At 42.2% G+C, this 18946-nt stretch overlaps 2 protein-coding genes across 3 annotated transcripts; both read right to left on the reverse strand.

Moving 5' to 3' along the window:
* Positions 1 to 739: 739 nt before the first annotated feature.
* On the reverse strand, positions 740 to 3358 carry si:ch211-170d8.2 (uncharacterized protein LOC571755 homolog). Its single transcript, XM_061817996.1, has 3 exons — positions 2307 to 3358; positions 1260 to 1404; positions 740 to 1171 (listed from the first exon to the last, which is right to left on the reverse strand). Exons 1-3 carry the CDS (start codon positions 2719 to 2721, stop codon positions 868 to 870), a joined length of 864 nt encoding a protein of 287 aa, XP_061673980.1. The 5' UTR covers positions 2722 to 3358; the 3' UTR covers positions 740 to 867.
* Positions 3359 to 3715: 357 nt separating this feature from the next.
* hps4 (HPS4 biogenesis of lysosomal organelles complex 3 subunit 2) lies at positions 3716 to 17663 on the reverse strand. Of its 2 annotated transcripts, none has more exons than XM_061817710.1 (12): positions 17358 to 17663; positions 16112 to 16202; positions 15894 to 16037; positions 15712 to 15819; positions 14932 to 15048; positions 11879 to 11973; positions 11106 to 11175; positions 10011 to 10135; positions 7524 to 8085; positions 4744 to 4870; positions 4459 to 4570; positions 3716 to 4287 (listed from the first exon to the last, which is right to left on the reverse strand). In XM_061817710.1, the coding sequence occupies exons 1-12, from the start codon at positions 17387 to 17389 to the stop codon at positions 4116 to 4118; spliced, it is 1755 nt and encodes a 584-aa protein (XP_061673694.1). In that variant the 5' UTR covers positions 17390 to 17663; the 3' UTR covers positions 3716 to 4115. The 2 variants fall into 2 exon arrangements, with proteins under 2 accessions (XP_061673694.1, XP_061673695.1); XM_061817711.1 differs by having other exon boundaries at positions 3744 to 4287; positions 16112 to 16168.
* Positions 17664 to 18946: the final 1283 nt, after the last annotated feature.

The raw sequence follows: 18946 nt of genomic DNA on the forward strand, positions 1-18946 counted from the left end.
ACATGTAGAAAAGTCCATGTAAGAATGAACAACTGGATAACTGAAGCCCCAATTTACTAGACCAACTCTTTTAGTTTCAGGTCATTTAAATCAGTGATTCACATGCACCGTCCCACAGCAAATGAACCAGTTTCACCTGGTTGGTCTGAAAATGATTTACTCGTAATATTGTGTATTTCTGTTCTCTATTTTTGTCAGCAATAGATAGTGACAAGGAAAACTACATGGATTTGAGTCCAGACTTTGTCTAAGCCACTCCAAAATATTTTCTTTTGATTGTGTAATTCCAAAGTTGAGTTGTGCATGTGCTTTTGGATCATTGTCTGGCTGCAGAAACCCGTCTGCGTTTCAGCTGGAAGTCACAAACTGATGTCAGAACATTTTCCTTGATGATTTTCTGGTAAACAGCAGAATCATGGTTCCATCAATCGCAGCAGGTTGTCCAGGTCTAAAGCAGAAAACGCAGCCCCAGACCACGACATTCCCACCACCGTGTTTGACTTTTAGTATGATGTTCTTTTTGACATCCTGTGCTACATTCACGCCAGATGTAACGCAACCCACACCTTCCAAATGTTGTCTCATTAGTCCATAGAAAATTTTGCCAAAATTATTTCAGCTTTTTGAGATCTTTGGAGCAACTTCATCCTTAGCTCCAAAAAGTTTGGAAACGCTTAAATTAAACAACAAAAATGTCAAAATGTATATATTTATATTCTTTCTACAAAGCATAACATTTATAAGTTAATATATTTGATTTGGAAGTGCATGATTTCTTTCTCGGCTCCAAGTCAAATCACTGTAAACTTAAAGAGTTCGAAAGGGAACGGCTCAGCGAAGTTGAGTCCAATGTCAGTCGTTTGGATCTCATAAGTAGTACAAAGTCACGAAAGGTGAGTGCAGGAGGCCAACGCCGCTGCTTTCACAGAGGACGGTGAACCCGGCCTGACTGCAACCGAAGGCCAAGCCCAGCCCCCCCCACACATCGCCACCATTGGGCTGGATATTAAGCCGAGCGAGCTTTTTATGTGGTGTGGAAAGTGTGAGCTTGCGCATGTCCACCAAGAGGCGACCTAGTCCGGGACCACCTGCCGCCTCCTGTAGACTTTGGAAATAGAACAGCAGATCCACTCGCAGCTCCACTGTGTTACCATGGGACCTTGAAAGAAACCTGGAAGACAAAACAAACATTGGGGGATTAATTACGGCCTCTGCAGTGCAGGACCTAGAACATATAGGAAAGTTGAAGGTGGTGTTACCTTGTGGGTAGGTTGCTTTTTGCCATGGAGAGAAGCACAGGACGGATGTCCGCCTGTTGTGGATTTGTCAGTTGAAGGTGAAGCTCAGCTCGCTTTATTCTCAAAGATAAAATCTCCCTGGTGAGAAGCAACTCGACATCCGAACCTGAGGACGAGGAGCAAATTCTCATTGGTTCTGCGGACTCGTCTAGCCTGTAAAGCACGACTCTGGATCCATGGGATCGGAATGGGTTGATGGTTTCACTCCTATGCATCATTAATCTGTCAATGGGTTTTGTCAAATTGGATGTACTTATCACAAATGCACAAATGAATTCATCAGGCCATTCAAGTGCATTTTCAAGAAATTCTCTTCAACTCTACAGCAACTTTTTCAAACAGCTGCTTGGGTGGGTTAATTTTGCTTGCATCATTTTAAGTACAGTTCTCCTTCTACTTGGACATAAAATGTCTGAAAGCGCATGTGTGGGCAAACTACTGGGGTTGAGTAGCATTGTTTTCTGAACTATCAAAAGTGGATCATTCAGAGAGAAAGAAATACTGGATCTCCAGCAAAATGGAAATGGAACTGAGCACTAAAATGATCAAAACGTTTCATTAAAAATATACTGTGTATAAAAAAAATCAACTTTGCATGTGCCTCTTCTAAAAATGAAGTAATGCCTCATTAAGTGCCAACTTATAAAAAGCATGCGTGGCTTATTAGTCTAAACTATTTTTCTATACACTGAAAAAAACGTACATGTACATGGGCATTGTAACGTACATCGGTTGCACATGACTGCGTTGTGCATTGGTACATTCATATTTTTTCTTGGGGAAAGGACGGGGGGAGGGTGATTACGTCAGTGTGCCACATTTTAACCATGCGCAACCGAAAAAAACTTTTTTTCAGTGTACGTTTCAACTTCTTGCCCTCGAGCAAATATTTGCCGACCCTCGTTCCACATTGACCCATGCCCCAGCCACGCAAGTTTTTCTTTTTCTTTGCATTGGACCCTCTTCCCATCATCCTCTAAACTTTCTAATGGATTACGCCCGTCTCACCCCTCAAACGGCCCTGGATTCCTTTGACGCTCCTGCAGTCAAGTCCGTCTTGACAGCACCGATAGATCCGTCGCACGAAACTGAAGAGCGGCTTCTCCGGGAACACGCTGCCCCGGGCAACTCCAGCAGACAGAGGCCTGACCCTGAGGCGCACCACGGTCGAATGATCCTGAGGGTCGCGTTGTTGTGAATTTTCCTGCCAGGACGCTGTGAGCTCCGCGCAGCGTCCCCGGCGATCATCCGCCGCTACTCGCATCCACCGCCTCGGGAGGTCCGCACGAAAAGACTCTCCCTGTGACCTCGCCGAGCTCCGGGGTGACTGTGCTCCAAATTCACTGGCCCCGACTCCGATCTCGCTGGTCATCATCGCGAGAAGAACTAAAGCAATCCGCGGATGGCGGTGCGCAGTGGCCATGGTGGGGTTTGTGCTCTCATCGGCCGTGCTCGGCGCCTCCTTTATAACCCCACTCGGCGCTCACCGCGGGAGCAACTTTCCACTTGGAATTTGAATCCCTGCCCCCCCGCCTGTTGCTTTCTTTAAATGCGCTTGCATAATGAGGCGCCCCGACGAGCGCCGAGCCCGTCCATTCATATTCAGCCACTTAGCTAATGACTCTAATGACTCCATATTCAGTCGGACCGAAGCAGTGGCAGCGATCTTAGACAAGAGTACAAATTTGTGAGAAGGCTGTGAACAACGGAGAGCCCACGTTGACCACCTTGTTGCGCATGTACCGCTTCTTTCACCTTCTACGAATTACGGAGCCTCACCAATTAGCAATTTCCATTCATCCGGATAAAGGCTACGACACAAAAAATAGAAGTCAGTGGTGGGAAATGACAAAGGTAGATGTATCATAGAGCTGCACTCTACCCAAGGATTACACTTTTCCAACCACTCCCTACATTACAAAACAGATGCTTGTTTTTTAAGTATAGCTGAAGACGACATAAAGGATTAAAGACGTTCACAGATTTTAGGGGCTTATAAATCAGAAAAGAAGGGACAGTACGTGAGGTGAGATTGGTTTCGGAGAAGCAAGATATTTCCCATTCATGGCCTCACTGTAAAGCGTTGCCCTCACAGTTCTGAGGACCGGGTTTCAATCCCGGTACCGTCTGTGTGGAGTTTGCATTTTCTCCCCGTGCTTGCGTGGGTTTTCTCCGGGCACTCCGGTTTCCTCCCACATCCCAAAAACATGCAACATTAATTGGGCACTCTTGATTGCCCCTAGGTGTGATTGTGAGTGTGACTGTCTCTATGTGTCCTGTGATTGGCTGGCAACCAGTTCAGGAGATACCCCGCCTCCTGCTCGTTGACAGCTGGGATAGGCTCCAGCACTCCCGGCGACCCTCATGAGCATAAGTGGCAAAGAAAATGGATGGATGTACTTCTGAAGTACAGTGAATACATTTATGGAACCACTGTAATTGATTAACGAAACACTTTCTCAATGCATGCAACTAATTTAATTGTCTTTACAAATACAATTGCATGTTCTAAAACACGTTTTGGATGAATGTGATTGGAGCACAGGCAGGCAAATACCAAGGTCAGCGGACATATTGAAGTCGCCAGTGGTTATCACCGACTCACTCTGTATTAAATAAGGGTACCCGCTCACATTTACTGTAAAAGGAATGAAGTCAGTTGTAAAAGCAGCGACGGAGGTCCACTATCTAATCTGCTGGGTTCCACTGGGCTATGAATTTAACAACAATGGTCCCACCCGCCCCTGACGCCCAGTTGCGATTTTCGCCAGTCACGAAAATAGGGCCCCTGATCTCAACTGTAGTGGCTCTGTCACATTAGAGCAGGTTAACGCCATGCTTGAGCAGTCTGTGGCGAGCCTTGCTGGGCAGGGAGAACGCGCTGTCCTGGTGGTTGGGGATGCCCGAGTTCCTCAGCGCGACACCGTGCTGCAGGAAATAGGTCTCGTGGGCCACACAGCGGGTGCCGTACACAGCAGTGTTGGCATTCCTGCAGTGGGCATAAAAGACATACGAGAGATGAGCGTCAGTTTGGGAATGCTGTGTTGCGATGAAGATGACAGATTCCTCCCTGTCCCCCACCCCTTGAGAGAGAAGTCATGAAAAGCCCCCACCCCCGCCACTCCAAACCACCACCGTCACCAGTCACTGGCATACTGACCTGATAATAGCCTCCTGCAGAGTTTCAGTGTTACAGAAATGCGAGTGAAGAAGTGATGCGGCTCTGACAAAAGGACGCTCGGGGGCTCCTCCTGCTCGACCAGACAGGTTGGCTACAGAGATACACAATAATGGTGTCAGTGGCACATTAACCTGGACAGGCTTTCATGCTGCACAAAGGAATGCTGATAACAGCCCCGCTAGGTAGAAGTGGACCGGCACAAGCTCTCTTATGCATACTGGCATGAGAACAAGGCATTTGCAAAGGAAAACGATGAGGCCTCACTTGTGAGCGTGCTCTGAGCGCAGTCAAAGTGGGCGAAGACGTAGGGTCCCGCAGGGCCCGCCACCCCTGGAGAGATGCTTCTGAGATGGGCTTCAAGTCCGTTCAGCGACGCTAAGCAGCTGTGATACTGGATACAAACCGTTAAAGCAGAGCTGACTGGTTGACAAAGCCCATAGATTAGCATCACAAAGGAAAGTTAGTGCACTCATGCACTTTTCAAAACCACCAGCGGCTTTATTGAAATTCAAATTTCAAGGTATGAGGTTGAAGTATATGCTCTCTGCGTTGCCCTCTTCATAATTGTCCCTCCCTTGCACCTACCACCAATGACCCTCAACCAGAAATAAAGGTCATGCACAAATCACACATAAAGCACAGTACTAGTATTCACACTTGCCCTTGCAGTACTTTGTCAATTACCCAACTAATTATTCTGTTATACTGTTGAGAAATGTCTATAATGTATGACAATGTCCAAAATACTCCACCATGTAGATTGCTGCTCATAATTTCAACACCACAGATCTATGTATACTGTATACATTATTTGCAGTTCTCGTTAAATTAGCCAGTCTGACCATATTGGTTATATTGTTTATAGTACAAGGCACAATGTACATAGTTTAGACATAGCAGTTTATTTCTATTTTTTTTTCATTTCATTTTAACTCTTTAGTCTATTATAACATCCGAGGTCTGACGGTAATGCTATTTCTGGTATATTGTACGTCATGTATGCATAACACAACTGACAATAAAGTTACTTGAACTTGATGATTATAAATATTTTCTGGTATGTAAAATATCAGCAGCATCATTAAGCTTTCAATCATCCATCCATCCATCCATCCATCCATCGATTTTCTTAGGCGCTTATCCTCATAAGGGTTGAGGGGTGCTGGAGCCTCTTGCTCAGCTCACACTGGGATCAAGGCTGATGAAATTTTCATCGTAGGTGCGTGTCCACTGTGACAGAGATAATCGAAAAAGAAAAATCCAGAGATCACAATGTAGCATTTTTTTAACAATTTATTTGTGTGATACAGCTGCAAATAAGTATATTTGAACACCTCTCTATCACCTAGAATTCTGACCCTCAAAGACCTGTTAGTCCGCCTTTAAAAGTCCACTTCAACTCCATGTATTATCCTGAATCAGAGGCACCTGTGTGAGATTGTTAGCAGCAAAAAGACACCTGTCCACCCCATATAATCAGTAAGATTCAAACTTGTAACATGGCCAAGACCAAAGAGCTGTCCAAAGACACCAGAGACAAAATTGTACAACTCCACAGCGCTGGAAAGGGCTACGGACAAATTGCCAAGCAGCTCGGTGAAAAAAGGTCCACTGTTGGAGCAATCATTAGAAAATGGAAGAAGCAAAACATGACGGTCAGTCTCAATCGGAGTGGAGCCCCATGCAAGATATTACCTCATGGGGTCTGAATGATCCTTAGAAAGGTGAGGATTCAGCCCGGGACTACACGACAGGACTTGGTCAATGACCTGAAAAGAGCTGGGACCACCGTTTCCAAGGTGACTGTTGGTAATACACTAAGATGTCATGGTTTGAAATCATACATGGCACGGAAGGTTCCCCTGCTTAAACCAGCACGTTAAGGCCCGTCTTAAGTTTGCCAATGACTATTTAGATGATACAGAGGAGTCACGGGAGAAAGTTTTATGGTCAGATGAGACCAAAATGAAACTTTTTGTTTGTATGAGTTTTTCATATTTCCACTAAGTGTGTTTGGAGGAAGACAACTGATGAGTTCCAACCCAAGAACACCATCCCTACTCTGAAGCATGGGTTGGTAGCATCATGCTTTGGGGGTGTTTTTCTGCACATGGGACAGGACAACTGCACTGTATTAAGGAGATGATGACCATGTATTGTGAGATTTTGGGGAACAACCTCTTTTGCCTCAGTCAGAGCATTGACAATGGGTCATGGCTGGGTCTTTCAACATGACAATGACCTGAAGTACACAGCCAGGAAAACCAAGGAGTGGCTCCGAAAGAAGCATATTAAGGTTGTGGCATGGCCTAGGCAGCCTCCAGACCTCGACCCAATAGAAAATCTTTGGAGGGAGCTGAAACTCTGAGTTTCTCGGCAACAGCCCAGAAACATCTCTGATCCACTCCATGTATTATCCTGAATCAAATGCACCTGTGTGAGGTCGTTAGAATCATAAAGACACCTGTCCACCCCATACAATCAGTAAAACTCAAAACTTTTAACATGGCCAAGACCAAAGAGCTTTGGAGGGAGCTGAAACTCTGAGTTTCTCGGCAACAGCCCAGAAACATCTCTGATCTAGAGAAGATTTGTGTGGAGGAGTGAGCCAAAATCCCTCCTGCAGTGTGTGCAAACCTGGTGAACAACTACAGGAAACGTTTGACCTCTATAATTGCAAAGAAAGGCTACTGTACCAAATATTAACATTGGTTTTCTTGGGTGTTCAAATACTTATTTGCAGCTGTATCACACAAAATAAATTGTTAAAAAAAATTATACATTACCATTTCTGGATTTTTCTTTTTAGATTATCTCTCTCACAGTGCACATGCACCTATGATGAAAATTTCAGACCCCTCCATGATTTCCAAGTGGGAGGACTTGCAATAGAGCAGGGTGTTCAACTACTTATTTTCTTCACTGTAACAAAGAGCACATGCAAACTCCACACAAGCGGGGCCGGGATCAGAACTGTGAGGCAGATGTGTTCAACAGTTATTCAGCGTGCTACCTCCACTCTTTCAAAGAGGATGAAATCTTACCACTTCCTCCATAGCGGCTTGATCACATAAGAAGTGAGGTTCCACCAGCAAGGCCAGCACCAGGCCCTTGACCCTGTGAAGGTACAGTGTCATGGGGACCAGGGTGGTGTCATCCGGGTGAACGGGGGGAGTCTTGTTCCCCGTGACACCATGAATGGGCCCTTCAAATATGTGATGATGTGATTCATTGCAAAGCTCTGTCTCCCCAGAGTCACATTGTGCCCGACAGCATGCACCCCCAGCCCCTCTGTTAAGGTGGGAGCTCGTGTTGCGCTCTGAGCTGCCTCTTTGTCCTCCACTGCTGTGAAAACTATCACAGTTTGAACTTTGCTGAACTTCTTCCTCATCTTCTACATTTGGTCCGGGGTGGAGTAGATCAGTGGTGTTCTGTGATGTAACGGTGCTAAAAACGAAGTTGTCTAATGCAGGCAAGCAAGGGTTCAAGGTTCCATTTTGGAAGGAAGGTGGATCTGAAGAAAGAGATTCAGAAGAGATTCTATCTGATGGCATCCTTGTCAGGCTCTTATGTTTGGAAGAGTCTTTAATTGGAGTAGAATGAGACCTGGGAAAAACAAAAGAGTATTTTCTGGACTCTCATGAATTAAGACTGTGTTCACACTTGTCATCTTTGGGTCTGTTAAAAGTATGTAAGTAAGTAGTAATGGGGTAGTTCTAATAGTATAGAGGTAGATGCTGCTTCATTAAAAGTTTGGATTACTTTGCAGGCTTACATTTTCAATGTAGAAATACCTGTTGTTGATTTGAGCATCTGCTCGCGTTCATGCTTGTGGGTCGAGTAACCTTTTCAGGAATTTAGCAGAGCAACAAGTGGGTATATAGTCACCTTATAGCTAAATGGATTGCAGCCATGAAGGGCACTGCCTGAAGAGCCGTGCAGCCTTCTCTAAAGTGATTTGTTTAAAACCCAAGAAAGGGACACTGACTCTGGATCATATTCAATCTTTTCTATCTACATTTTCTATGTACATTGTTTTCATTGACAGTCACTTCTTTGTTTGTCAGTCTTTGTTTTTTTCTAAAATGTAAACTCGAGTCACGCCACTGAATTTGGTCGCAGTGATAGCTTTGATTGGCCCGCAACAACTTAGTGTGCGGTCATGTGTGGGCTTTGTGCTATTTGACTACTGAAATGGAGTCAAACGACACTGGTGGTTATGTTCGGATCGGCAGAAAGAGTACCCAACACTGAAATGCACAAAAGCTGATTCATAAAAGTGGTGAGTTGTGTGTAGGTCATTGTGACAGAGTAAAAGTAAAGTTTCTTCTCAACATATACTTCAGTAATAGTGAAAGTGTTCATTTCAAGTTACTCTCACAAGGACGATGTATCCCAAGTGTTACTTGAGTAAATGTCAGGGAGTAAAAGTAGCTCGTTCCTAACCCACCTCTCGTCTCAGACATTTTACATCACCTTGAAGAAGCCTAATCCTCCACACGTTACCTGTATTGATGGCACCTGTTTTGACTGCTTATCTGGATAAAAGACACTTGTTCACCACCTCAAACAGACTCTTACTTTGGTCATCTTTATTGGGTGGACTCGAGACATGTTACACTAACACTCATCACAAACAGTTGCTCCTCCTATTTGTGTCCGGAAGCAATGCAAGCTTATGTCACTTCCTTATTGGCTATCAATCCTGTTTCACATCACAGTCACAAAAGTTGTGGCTTACCTAAACTCTGTACTGAGTACACACAAATATTTGAAAGAATAAATATTGAACGGATTTAATATTACAATTGTTGCCTCTGAGGGAAAAGTCATTCCTAACACACCCGACACCGCAGGACTATCGGGCCTTTGCTGACTTTGATCGGTAGGGACAGAAATGCTGAAATTACATCCAATTATTAGTACCTAACGAGCAATTTCAAATAATGGATAGGTTTCAAGTTATGCCATCTTGTGTGTCATAGAGGTCAGAGAACACAGGTGATAGGTGAAGCATGCATTTTTTTATATCGTTAATTTATCCGATTGGTCTAAGGGTGGTGGTGACGTCATTGGAAACCTATCCATTGTTTGGTCCTGACTTGTGTGCCAAGCTACAAGTGTCAACATGAAATGAAAATTTTCTTCTTTTCTTTTCGGCTTGTCCCGTTAGGGGTCGCCACAGCATCTCATCTTTTTCCACCTAAGCCTATCTCGTACATCTTCCTCTCTAACACTCACTGTCCTCATGTCCTCCCTCACAACATCCATCAACCTTTTCTTTGGTCTTCCTCTCGCTCTTTTGCCTGGCAGCTCCATCCTCAGCACCCTACCACCAATATACTCACTCTCTCGCCTCTGAACATGTCCAAACCATCGAAGTCTGCTCTCTCGAACGTTGTCCCCAAAACATCCAACTTTGCCTATCCCTCTAGTCAGCTCATTTTTAATCCTATCCAACCTGCTCACTCCTATAGAGAACCTCATCGTCTTCATCACATATAAGTGAAATGAGTTTTATATTACAGTACCACGATTCTCTGTCAACAGGAACAGATTGCAGGGACTGAAGTTCAGACATGGTGAGGAACACGGACGTGGAGCTGACAACATCACAGAATAAGGTTGATGGGCTCAGGTCTTTGGGCGACTGCGCCTAAATAGAAATTTCAACCACAAAAGCATCCCTTTTTGTTAGAAAGCTTGACTTCACGTATACACTTAATCTTGGGATTTAAATTCTAAAAGATGGTGATGGTGGATATATTAAAATGTATTTGGACAGAATTGCTTGGTTAAAAAAGGCCCAAATTCATATATGTATTTTAAACATGTACACAATCATTTTTGAAAATGATCTCCTTTGGATGTGATTACAGAGGAAAACATTTTAACAGTTTCAAAATTGAGATTTTAGTAAACAATGATGTAGAATGGTGTTGGAACATATTAACAGATATTTAGTAAATAGACTACAGTACATGTAAAAATATCTGGAGCAGGTCTCAGTATGATATATTACAGTTCAACCGGCTCAAAATGGGTAAATGGATGTGCACATGTACATAACTAAAAATGTGCAGTCACTGTCAATGGACTTGTAAAGTACCAAGAGAAAAGTGTAGCGAAACTAAAATATTCTATATCTGCAGCCCAAGATCAAGTTGGTAAAGTAATTACGTATCGTGACAGGACTAGATTTAGCACAATTTTTTTTTGTCATAAATCAGATCAAGTAATTGCTGTTGACTAGTGTTATGAACCCTAATGGGACAAGCTAAATGTCACAACCAAAACCAAGTACTGGACATATAAAATCTGCCGTTAGTGTACTAGTACATGGGGGAAAAAAACACATTGTGAGTAATGCCATTATAGCTTGATCATTTTGATTAATTTCACATTAGATGATTACTTGGTTATCATCGCTAATTTATGAGTGAATCGGATTAAATGACTTGACTGTCACAGCTGTAAAGCTTAAGATGTGTCACACAATCATGGTGAGAACATACAAACCCAGCACACATTCCAACTTGTGCAAGCGTGTGAAGCTCTTTTTCCACTGTACTACTTACTAACCCCCCCATGGGGAATGTGGATTGATAAAATGATGATTCATTCACCTTGTAGGTTTCACTCTCATGAAGCATAACCTTAATGGTAACATCTGGGGGCATCTGTGTGCTCACCACTCTGTGGGGGAGAGGTGCCAGAAGATGCTCTTGCTAAAAATATCAAATGGACAGCATATCTCACGAATAAGTCACTCATATATAATATTGGGCTTTTGGGTGAAATTTCAAGAATGGGAATCATAACAAGAATCATAACAAGTGAACGGTATTGAACCTTTTCTAAACTTTTGAATGCACGCTCAACTATTCAGTGTTCTGATACAAAATTTGCTGTTCTCAAGTTGAACAGCAAAAGTCACAAGGTTCGATCCATGAATTGACAAATAGATTACCTAGTATTTAAACAGACCTCTTTGTCATAATGTTCATTTTTTGAAAACAAGACCAAGAGCAAACCTACCGATTGATCAACAGTGTTTTGCCACTTCAAGTTTTCAAACAGGATGCTCTGAGAGGGAAGTGGCAACTACGCTTACAGTGTCATCAGGGGGTTGCAACACAAAAACGGAAAGAGTGGAAGAGTAACAAAAAGGCACAGAAGTGGATGTCCAAGGAAATACACTGTTCAATTTATGGATCAAACACTTGTTACCGTTCAGCTTATTGCTAGAGAAGAGAAAGAATATACTGAAACATTAAACACTTGGACAAGTGCATTCAAAAGTTCACCTATAAAGGCGGAAAAAAAAATTCCCATGCAGAATTTTCAAGCAAAAGCCAACATTTTTTTAAATAGTGACATTAAAATTGAGTCAGCCTACCGTCCTCTGAAAAGAATACAGCCTGCTAACACCAGGGGGCATCGCTGGCAGGCCTGCAGTATGAGGGCAGCTTTGAGCAGCAGAAGAGGGTCAACCTGAGGACCAAAATACTGCGTGTCACCAGATACATGTACAAAACCTCAAGTGACAGAACAATACAACTGCAAGAATAACAGCTGTACAGGTGGAGTTTTTTTTTGTTTGTTTGTTTTTACCATCACAAGGCTCTAATTAAGTTATGCTGCATTATTTCGGAGTAAAAATTCACATTTTGCACCTCACAAAATCTGTTGTGAAAAGGTAGGGAAGCGCCAATCGGATCACATGACCAAAAATTGGGGTCAATTGCGTGATTTTCAACTGATCGAGATCGTTTTTATTCACTTTATGACAATTTAAAAGTCATCGTGACAAAATAGTCCAATGGTATGAAGATCTTGCCAAATGGAACAGTAATAACTTTGTTTTATATTAAACAGTCTAGCTTTTCAGGCTATGTTTTCTACCAGTATAATATACTAAAAATGACACATGAATACTTTTGTGTTTGTGCTTGTGTGACACACACAAAGTCTGCCCTCACTGAGCATACTTTAAACTGTTGCATGACACCCCCAGGTGTAGTTTACTGTTAAACTAAACATGCAACAAAAACAATTACATTACATTACACACATGATCATTTTAGAAGTCCCCATCTTATTGCCGGCGGTCAATAGAACCCGCCATTGATGGGCTAGCTAGAATTAGCATTCGATTAAAGGTGGGATTTACCTTAAAATGTCATGGGCATGGTCTCGCCACTGCCATGGGCAGTGCTTCTTGTAAGGGGCGTGGCCAGGCCACTGCTCTGGGCGGTTCCACCTCGGACAGCTGTCACAGCTGTGTCACATTTGGGACACTAATGAACTAAGTACTTAAATGGCAAATGTGTCATTGGCATTTGCCAGTTCGTTGCGTATGCTTCACCGCATCTTGGGTTACTCCGCTACTGTGCGTAACTTAGTGTAGAGCAGTCCTCTGTCACAGTGAGTCTGTGCCACTTTAGTTTGATCACGTCTTGTTATGTATGCTTCTTGGTTTGCCTCATGGTTGTCAGACCTTGTTTCACATTTTTTGGATCTTGCCTAGTCTAGTGTTTTGGTGCCTCTGCCTTCTTTTGGACTGCCTTTTGGTATTGCCCTGTTTTTGGAAATAAAACCACTCTGAACATTATGCCTTTGCCTGGAAGTTTTGCATTTGGATCAGCCCCCGTGCCGCTGGTCTATGACGTCAAATAACCAATATTTATACAGAAACTCCATGGTAACAAATACAGACAATACTCACATAAATATATTCTTCCTGTATGATAATGCTGACGCTAAACTGGATTCATTTTGTTACGTAACTAAGACCAGATCAAATATTTTATTAGTATTATTTTATTAGTTTATCAGTTGAACCTGCAGTGAATGTAAAGTAATCAATGTGCTTTCAACATTGTTCCTGTTAGATTGCTGCATGTTTTTTCGTTTGTACTGTAAGGACAAAATACCCATTTTTGTTTTAATTCATCAGTTTAAAAAAAAACTGATTATTCAAGCAAAAACTTTATCCTCCTGTTTTTGAAATTGTAGGACAGGGGTGCCCAGATAATTTTACCCCAAGATCTACATTTCTAGTGGGGGGGGATGCAAAGAACGCTTACACAAGAGCGTATGGTCACCACGACAGCCAAGAAAAGAGCAAGAGACATAAATAAGAAGCCAACTTGCTAGCTTGCTAGAACGCGCCTTTATGTGAACATGAGCAGTGACACGTCAGAAAGAAGCAGGATTGGTCAAACCGACTTTCAGTCTATCGACGCAACGCAATCGAAATATTAGGTCCACCTGTATCAAGCGACGGGATGAATGATGGGCTGAAGTCTTTTTTTTTGTCACGCAGTCATGCGATGGAACAAAACTAGCTTTGCGATTGACACATTGAGCACCACTGTTATAGGATGAAAGCTGCAGCTGGCTACGGGCATGGACTGAATCCATCGCACCAAAAGGAAATGCAATGACAGTATTTTTAAGGTAATAACCCATCAGCAAGATATCGAGAGAAACTGAACTAGTTCATTTTTGGAACAGTAAAGTAAACTTTTTTTAAGCAGTTCACTGAAAAAAAAGACCTTTCCCAACACTGATATTACTTATATAACAGGTACCTGAAAGCTTTCCTCTGTGTAGTCAATGTGTGACATATGGCCACTATACTACCACCTGATCTATAGGCGGTACACTTTGAGTCATATGGGTGAAAAACATGGCAAAGATGGTCAAATTAGTAAAACAAAAGCATGTTTTGGAGGATATCTGAATCCTAAAATATTCAATAGCTGCAGCCTTACATTCAATACCCCTCTGTATTGTCATATTCTACTTGTTTAATAAAACTCCTTCTACTGGTACCTGTGTGATAAATCTGTTTAAAAAAAAAAAAAAAAAAAAAAAAAAAAAAGCCCCTCAAAATTAGAATGTTGCTCCTCAACTGAAAAAAAAATATTCACAAAATGATCTTGGAAGAAAACAAAGATATTTTGAGCCTTGTATCAGGTATATCATGTGACCCGTCTGTTTTGCAAAAGCTTTTAAATTAATAAAACCTAATAGTAATTGCAGAAGTGTGCCTTGGCATTGCTCAATAACACTGGACATTGTGACAGTCATATCCTGTTTCGACTCAATAACATGATTGGCAGCAATACAGTTGGAGTGCATCAGCACTTACACATTCACACAAGTGTAGAATTTGTTTTTCCCTATGCTTGCGTGTTGTTGTTGTTGTTTTCAGGGTACTCTGGTTCTCTCATGTCAAATTCCAAAAACATGCACGTTAACATTCATTGAAAACTAAATTGTTTGCAGGTGTAAATTTGAGTAATTGTTTGCCTATAGGTGCCCTGCAAGTGGCTGGCGACCAGTCCATGGTGAATATCGCCTCTCACCTAGTGTTAGATGCGATTGGCTCCAGTTCACCCGCAGCCAGAAAGAAAATGCATGGAAGGAAAGATCTTGACGTACATTTGTCGAGTCAATTGTGGTCAAGGAGCTGAAGACACGATGAAGCTCTGACGGTCCGGCTAGCAGGTGTGACAGGTACTTTGACCACCGAGAGGCCAAGGTTTCCCGACTCTGAAGCTAAGGAATAAAAATAATAATCATAAAAATAACCATCTGTTTCAGTAGTTCATTACCAGGGCCAGGAAGGCCTTCTCTGCTGCTCGACATTTACAACCTTAATACTGAATGGTTATGTTTGTACCGTGAAATCGTATTAATTTACTCCCAACAGTCTATTGTCTTCATTCCATAGCACGGCTCTTGCCCACACTGCTTCCAGTATGTGTGTGTTGGGACTTTTTGTGAAATGAGAGTTCAACCTCCATGTGCTGCCATGTCACACGAATCGTGCTGGCAGATGGAACTCAAACTATATTAGCAGTGGGACCACTTCTTTGAGCAATCAGATTTTAAATTCCCCTCACAAGCCCAGCAAAGAGGTCCATAAAAACATTGGGATTTTTGAGCAAGTCAAGTTCATCTGGCAATCCTGATTTATCATGATTTTGAATATTCTTGACTGAGTTCAATAATTTTGACGTCATTGTGGTGCTAATCAGAGATGGATCAGGGCAGGAAAATCCCACTGAAGGCCCCTGGAGCCACTGGTGCTGCCTTTTTTTAACTTCAAAGTGGTCGTCGACTATTCATGAAACACTTTTGAGCCACGTCAAAGCATCACCATAATTTTCTTGCTTTAGTTTGAGTATGCATTAGTCTATGTAAATAAAAGGGTAGTACCTGGTAGCTCTGGCATACAGAGCCATTGTAGAAACAAAAGAGGTTTATTATCTTATCTAGTAGCTCACAGACACTGACGGTGGGAGTTTCCATGGAGGAGCCCAGAGCCTGAAAGAGAAAAAACAAGAAAGAGGCTTTCTATCACAAACAGATAACTAGGTCTTGAGATATCACACACTCACCCAAAAAAAGTCCTCTTTCATCTGGATTGCAAACTTGTGCCGACGCAGCATCACAAGGCGCACAGGGGAGGACGAAAGCTCCGAAATGCAACGAACTACTCCGGCAAGTTGCCCACAAAGTAGCTCCTGCTTATCTATGGGGGTCTGCCGCAAAGACAGACGTGTCATTATAATCAACAAACTCGACCGCAGTAGGCAACAGTTTGCGGGATTCAGACCTCTTCGGGATAGAAGTAGCAGATCCCCTTGCTAGTCGGATCACCCTCTCCCTTCACCTTGGAGCCATCATAAAGGAAAAAAAAATTACACCTGCGAAAGACAAGTGTGGTGAAATGTGTCATGTAAAGACAGTAAAACTTTTGTAATTTTCTTTTTTAATGCGGACTTTCGATAGATAATACTATGATAAGGAATGATATGTCTCTTTGGATTATTGATAGATAGATAGATAGATAGATAGATAGATAGATAGATAGATAGATAGATAGATAGATAGATAGATAGATAGATAGATAGATAGATAGATAGATAGATAGATAGATAGATAGATAGATATAGATAGATAGATATAGATAGATAGATAGATAGATAGATAGATAGATAGATAGATAGATAGAGATAGATAGATAGAGCGCACAGTTCCTTTTTTTATTTTGGGCGTCTGGTCTTGGTACTCTTTAGGAGTCGATTTTTCTTGTTATCATGTTGATGTGTGACATTTACAATAAATCTGGCTGAGAAAAGGTATGTATTTGAGGAAGAAATGATGTTCTTGTGTATGATGTGGCTCTCTGGCTCTTAGATGTGGATGATGTGGCTCTTTGCCAAAACACAGTAAAAAAAAAATGTGGTTCTTCCTTGCTGACTGGTTGGCCACTCCTGGTCAAGTATATGGTAAGTAATCAATGTAGTCAAATTGTTTTCAGTAATTGGATTTGTACATATGGTGCAAAGTGAAAAGTTCTTTACCGCCAGTGTAATTACATACTGACGAATAATAATACAAGTGTATGAAACAGCTTTTGATATGGATAATGTGTATTTTATATGCATGTATAGTAGCTCAATTTCAAACTAAAGAGAAATGAATGAAAATGTAGAAATTCTATGCTTTGACATTTTTGTTTCCCATGCTGTGTTAGTTAAATGTCATGTACAGTTCTAATATCCATGCCCTTTTGAACCCTTTTAAACAAGTATAAATATTCTACAAGTGTATACAGGATTGTTAAATGCTCTTCGTGCAGTAAAATGGTACCCAAACTCTTATGTCCTCAACTGTACTTGTCATGCCAAGCTAATTAGACGAATTCGGATTCAAATTTAATGAGTGGAACAAAGCTGAGATGCTACACACAAATGGATTTGATGTTTTACTAAATAAATTGCGGGGGTGAAAAAGTGGATATATCCATTCGTAAAATAGTCTCAGTGGTCAATGTAAAACGAACAAGAGGGTCTTACCCTCTGGAGTCAGACGGACTAAGTTCCGCCATGGTCCAAAATTATGTCTTCTGTTGTCATCAGTTCTCAGGGCTCTTCAAGAGTCCGGCACCAAAACACAAAACGGCGACTTTGTCGCAGCTCGCGGCAAACTGTCCTTGAAGTCCCCTGTTAAAAATGTGACGCGACCGATTCTAATTACTTTTTTTAATGTCAATTTTATTCCGGCCACGGCAGTAATTTGAGGTTTTGCTTGAAGAGAACAACGTCTACTGCAGGGAGGAATGCAGGACTGACACAGGCGAACCCGGTCATGTGAAAGGACGGCGTGCGGGAACGGACAAACTAACTCTGCCCTTACTGTAATGAAGTTGACATGGGTGGGGGGAGGGGAGCTCATGAAGACATACACAGTACAGTACTCGGAAAAGTGACGTTTTCTAAAAACACACCCTACATCTAGTTTTTTTAAAACCCTTTCATCTATGTGAAGACAATGTCTCCATAGTTATCAACACTATTTTTTATGGTTGGAAACGAATAATTACTAACGGGCATAACTTTATTCCTATTTAAAAGAAAAAAATCCCAATCATCCCATGAATGTAGTGTTTCTCCACCTTTACTGGGCCAATGTACATATTTTAAATTTGAAAGAAAAATAACTCATGGGTTAACCAAGCAAAAATACCTTACAAAGTAGATAGTGTACACTGAAATTATGATTAATTAAAATCACACTCATCTACTTACAAATTGACTTAGCAAGAAATTTAAGCGTGTTTAGTTGAACACAAAGTTATCTTTGTTACATGAAGGCAACAGGTTACTGGGACCCTCTGCTGTCTAGTGAAAGAGCATTTCATTGCTCAGCCTGTCACAATGTGACCCTCAGTTGGACAAAGACGTTGTTCTTCATAGATCATTTTTAGACTAATTAGGTGAAATTGGATCATTCCACACACCACGTGATGATCTTTCACAGCACAGTGGTTTGGGATCAGTATCACTGCAATAATAAAAAAAATAACCGTTGTTAACCGTTCCTGCTCCGGTCGTCCAACTATCGTCGGGAGACACATGGGAGACATCTTCTCAGGGGCCGAGGTTGCTCTCCTTAGGGTTAACTCCCTTCTCGCGTCGCAACTCCAAAGCTCAATGGCGGGATTCGTAAATTCACAGAGCATCGACTTGCTGTATAGTCACTTTTTCTTTTTTTGACACACAAAAGTTCCCGGTCACCGATAATCAACTTTCTTTTTCCTCTCACACTCACTTCTCACCAAAAACGCTTGCGCAGTCCATCTCACCCACACAACACACACGCCCACCTACACGAAACCCACAACAATATATATAAATATATCCATCCATCCATTTTCTTAGCCACTTATTCTCACGTGGGTCGCGGAGAGTGCTGGAGCCTATCCCAAGTGTCAACGGGCAGGAGACGGGGTATACCCTAAACTGGTCGCCAGCCAATCGCAGTGCACATCGAGACAAACAGCCTCACTCACAATCACACCTCGGGGCAATTTAGAGTGTCCAATTTATGTTGCATGTTTTTGGGACGTGGGAGGAAACCGGAGTGCCCGGAAAAAACCCACGCA

Source organism: Syngnathoides biaculeatus, chromosome 4, assembly GCF_019802595.1.
Source record: "Syngnathoides biaculeatus isolate LvHL_M chromosome 4, ASM1980259v1, whole genome shotgun sequence".
NCBI lineage: Eukaryota > Metazoa > Chordata > Actinopteri > Syngnathiformes > Syngnathidae > Syngnathoides > Syngnathoides biaculeatus.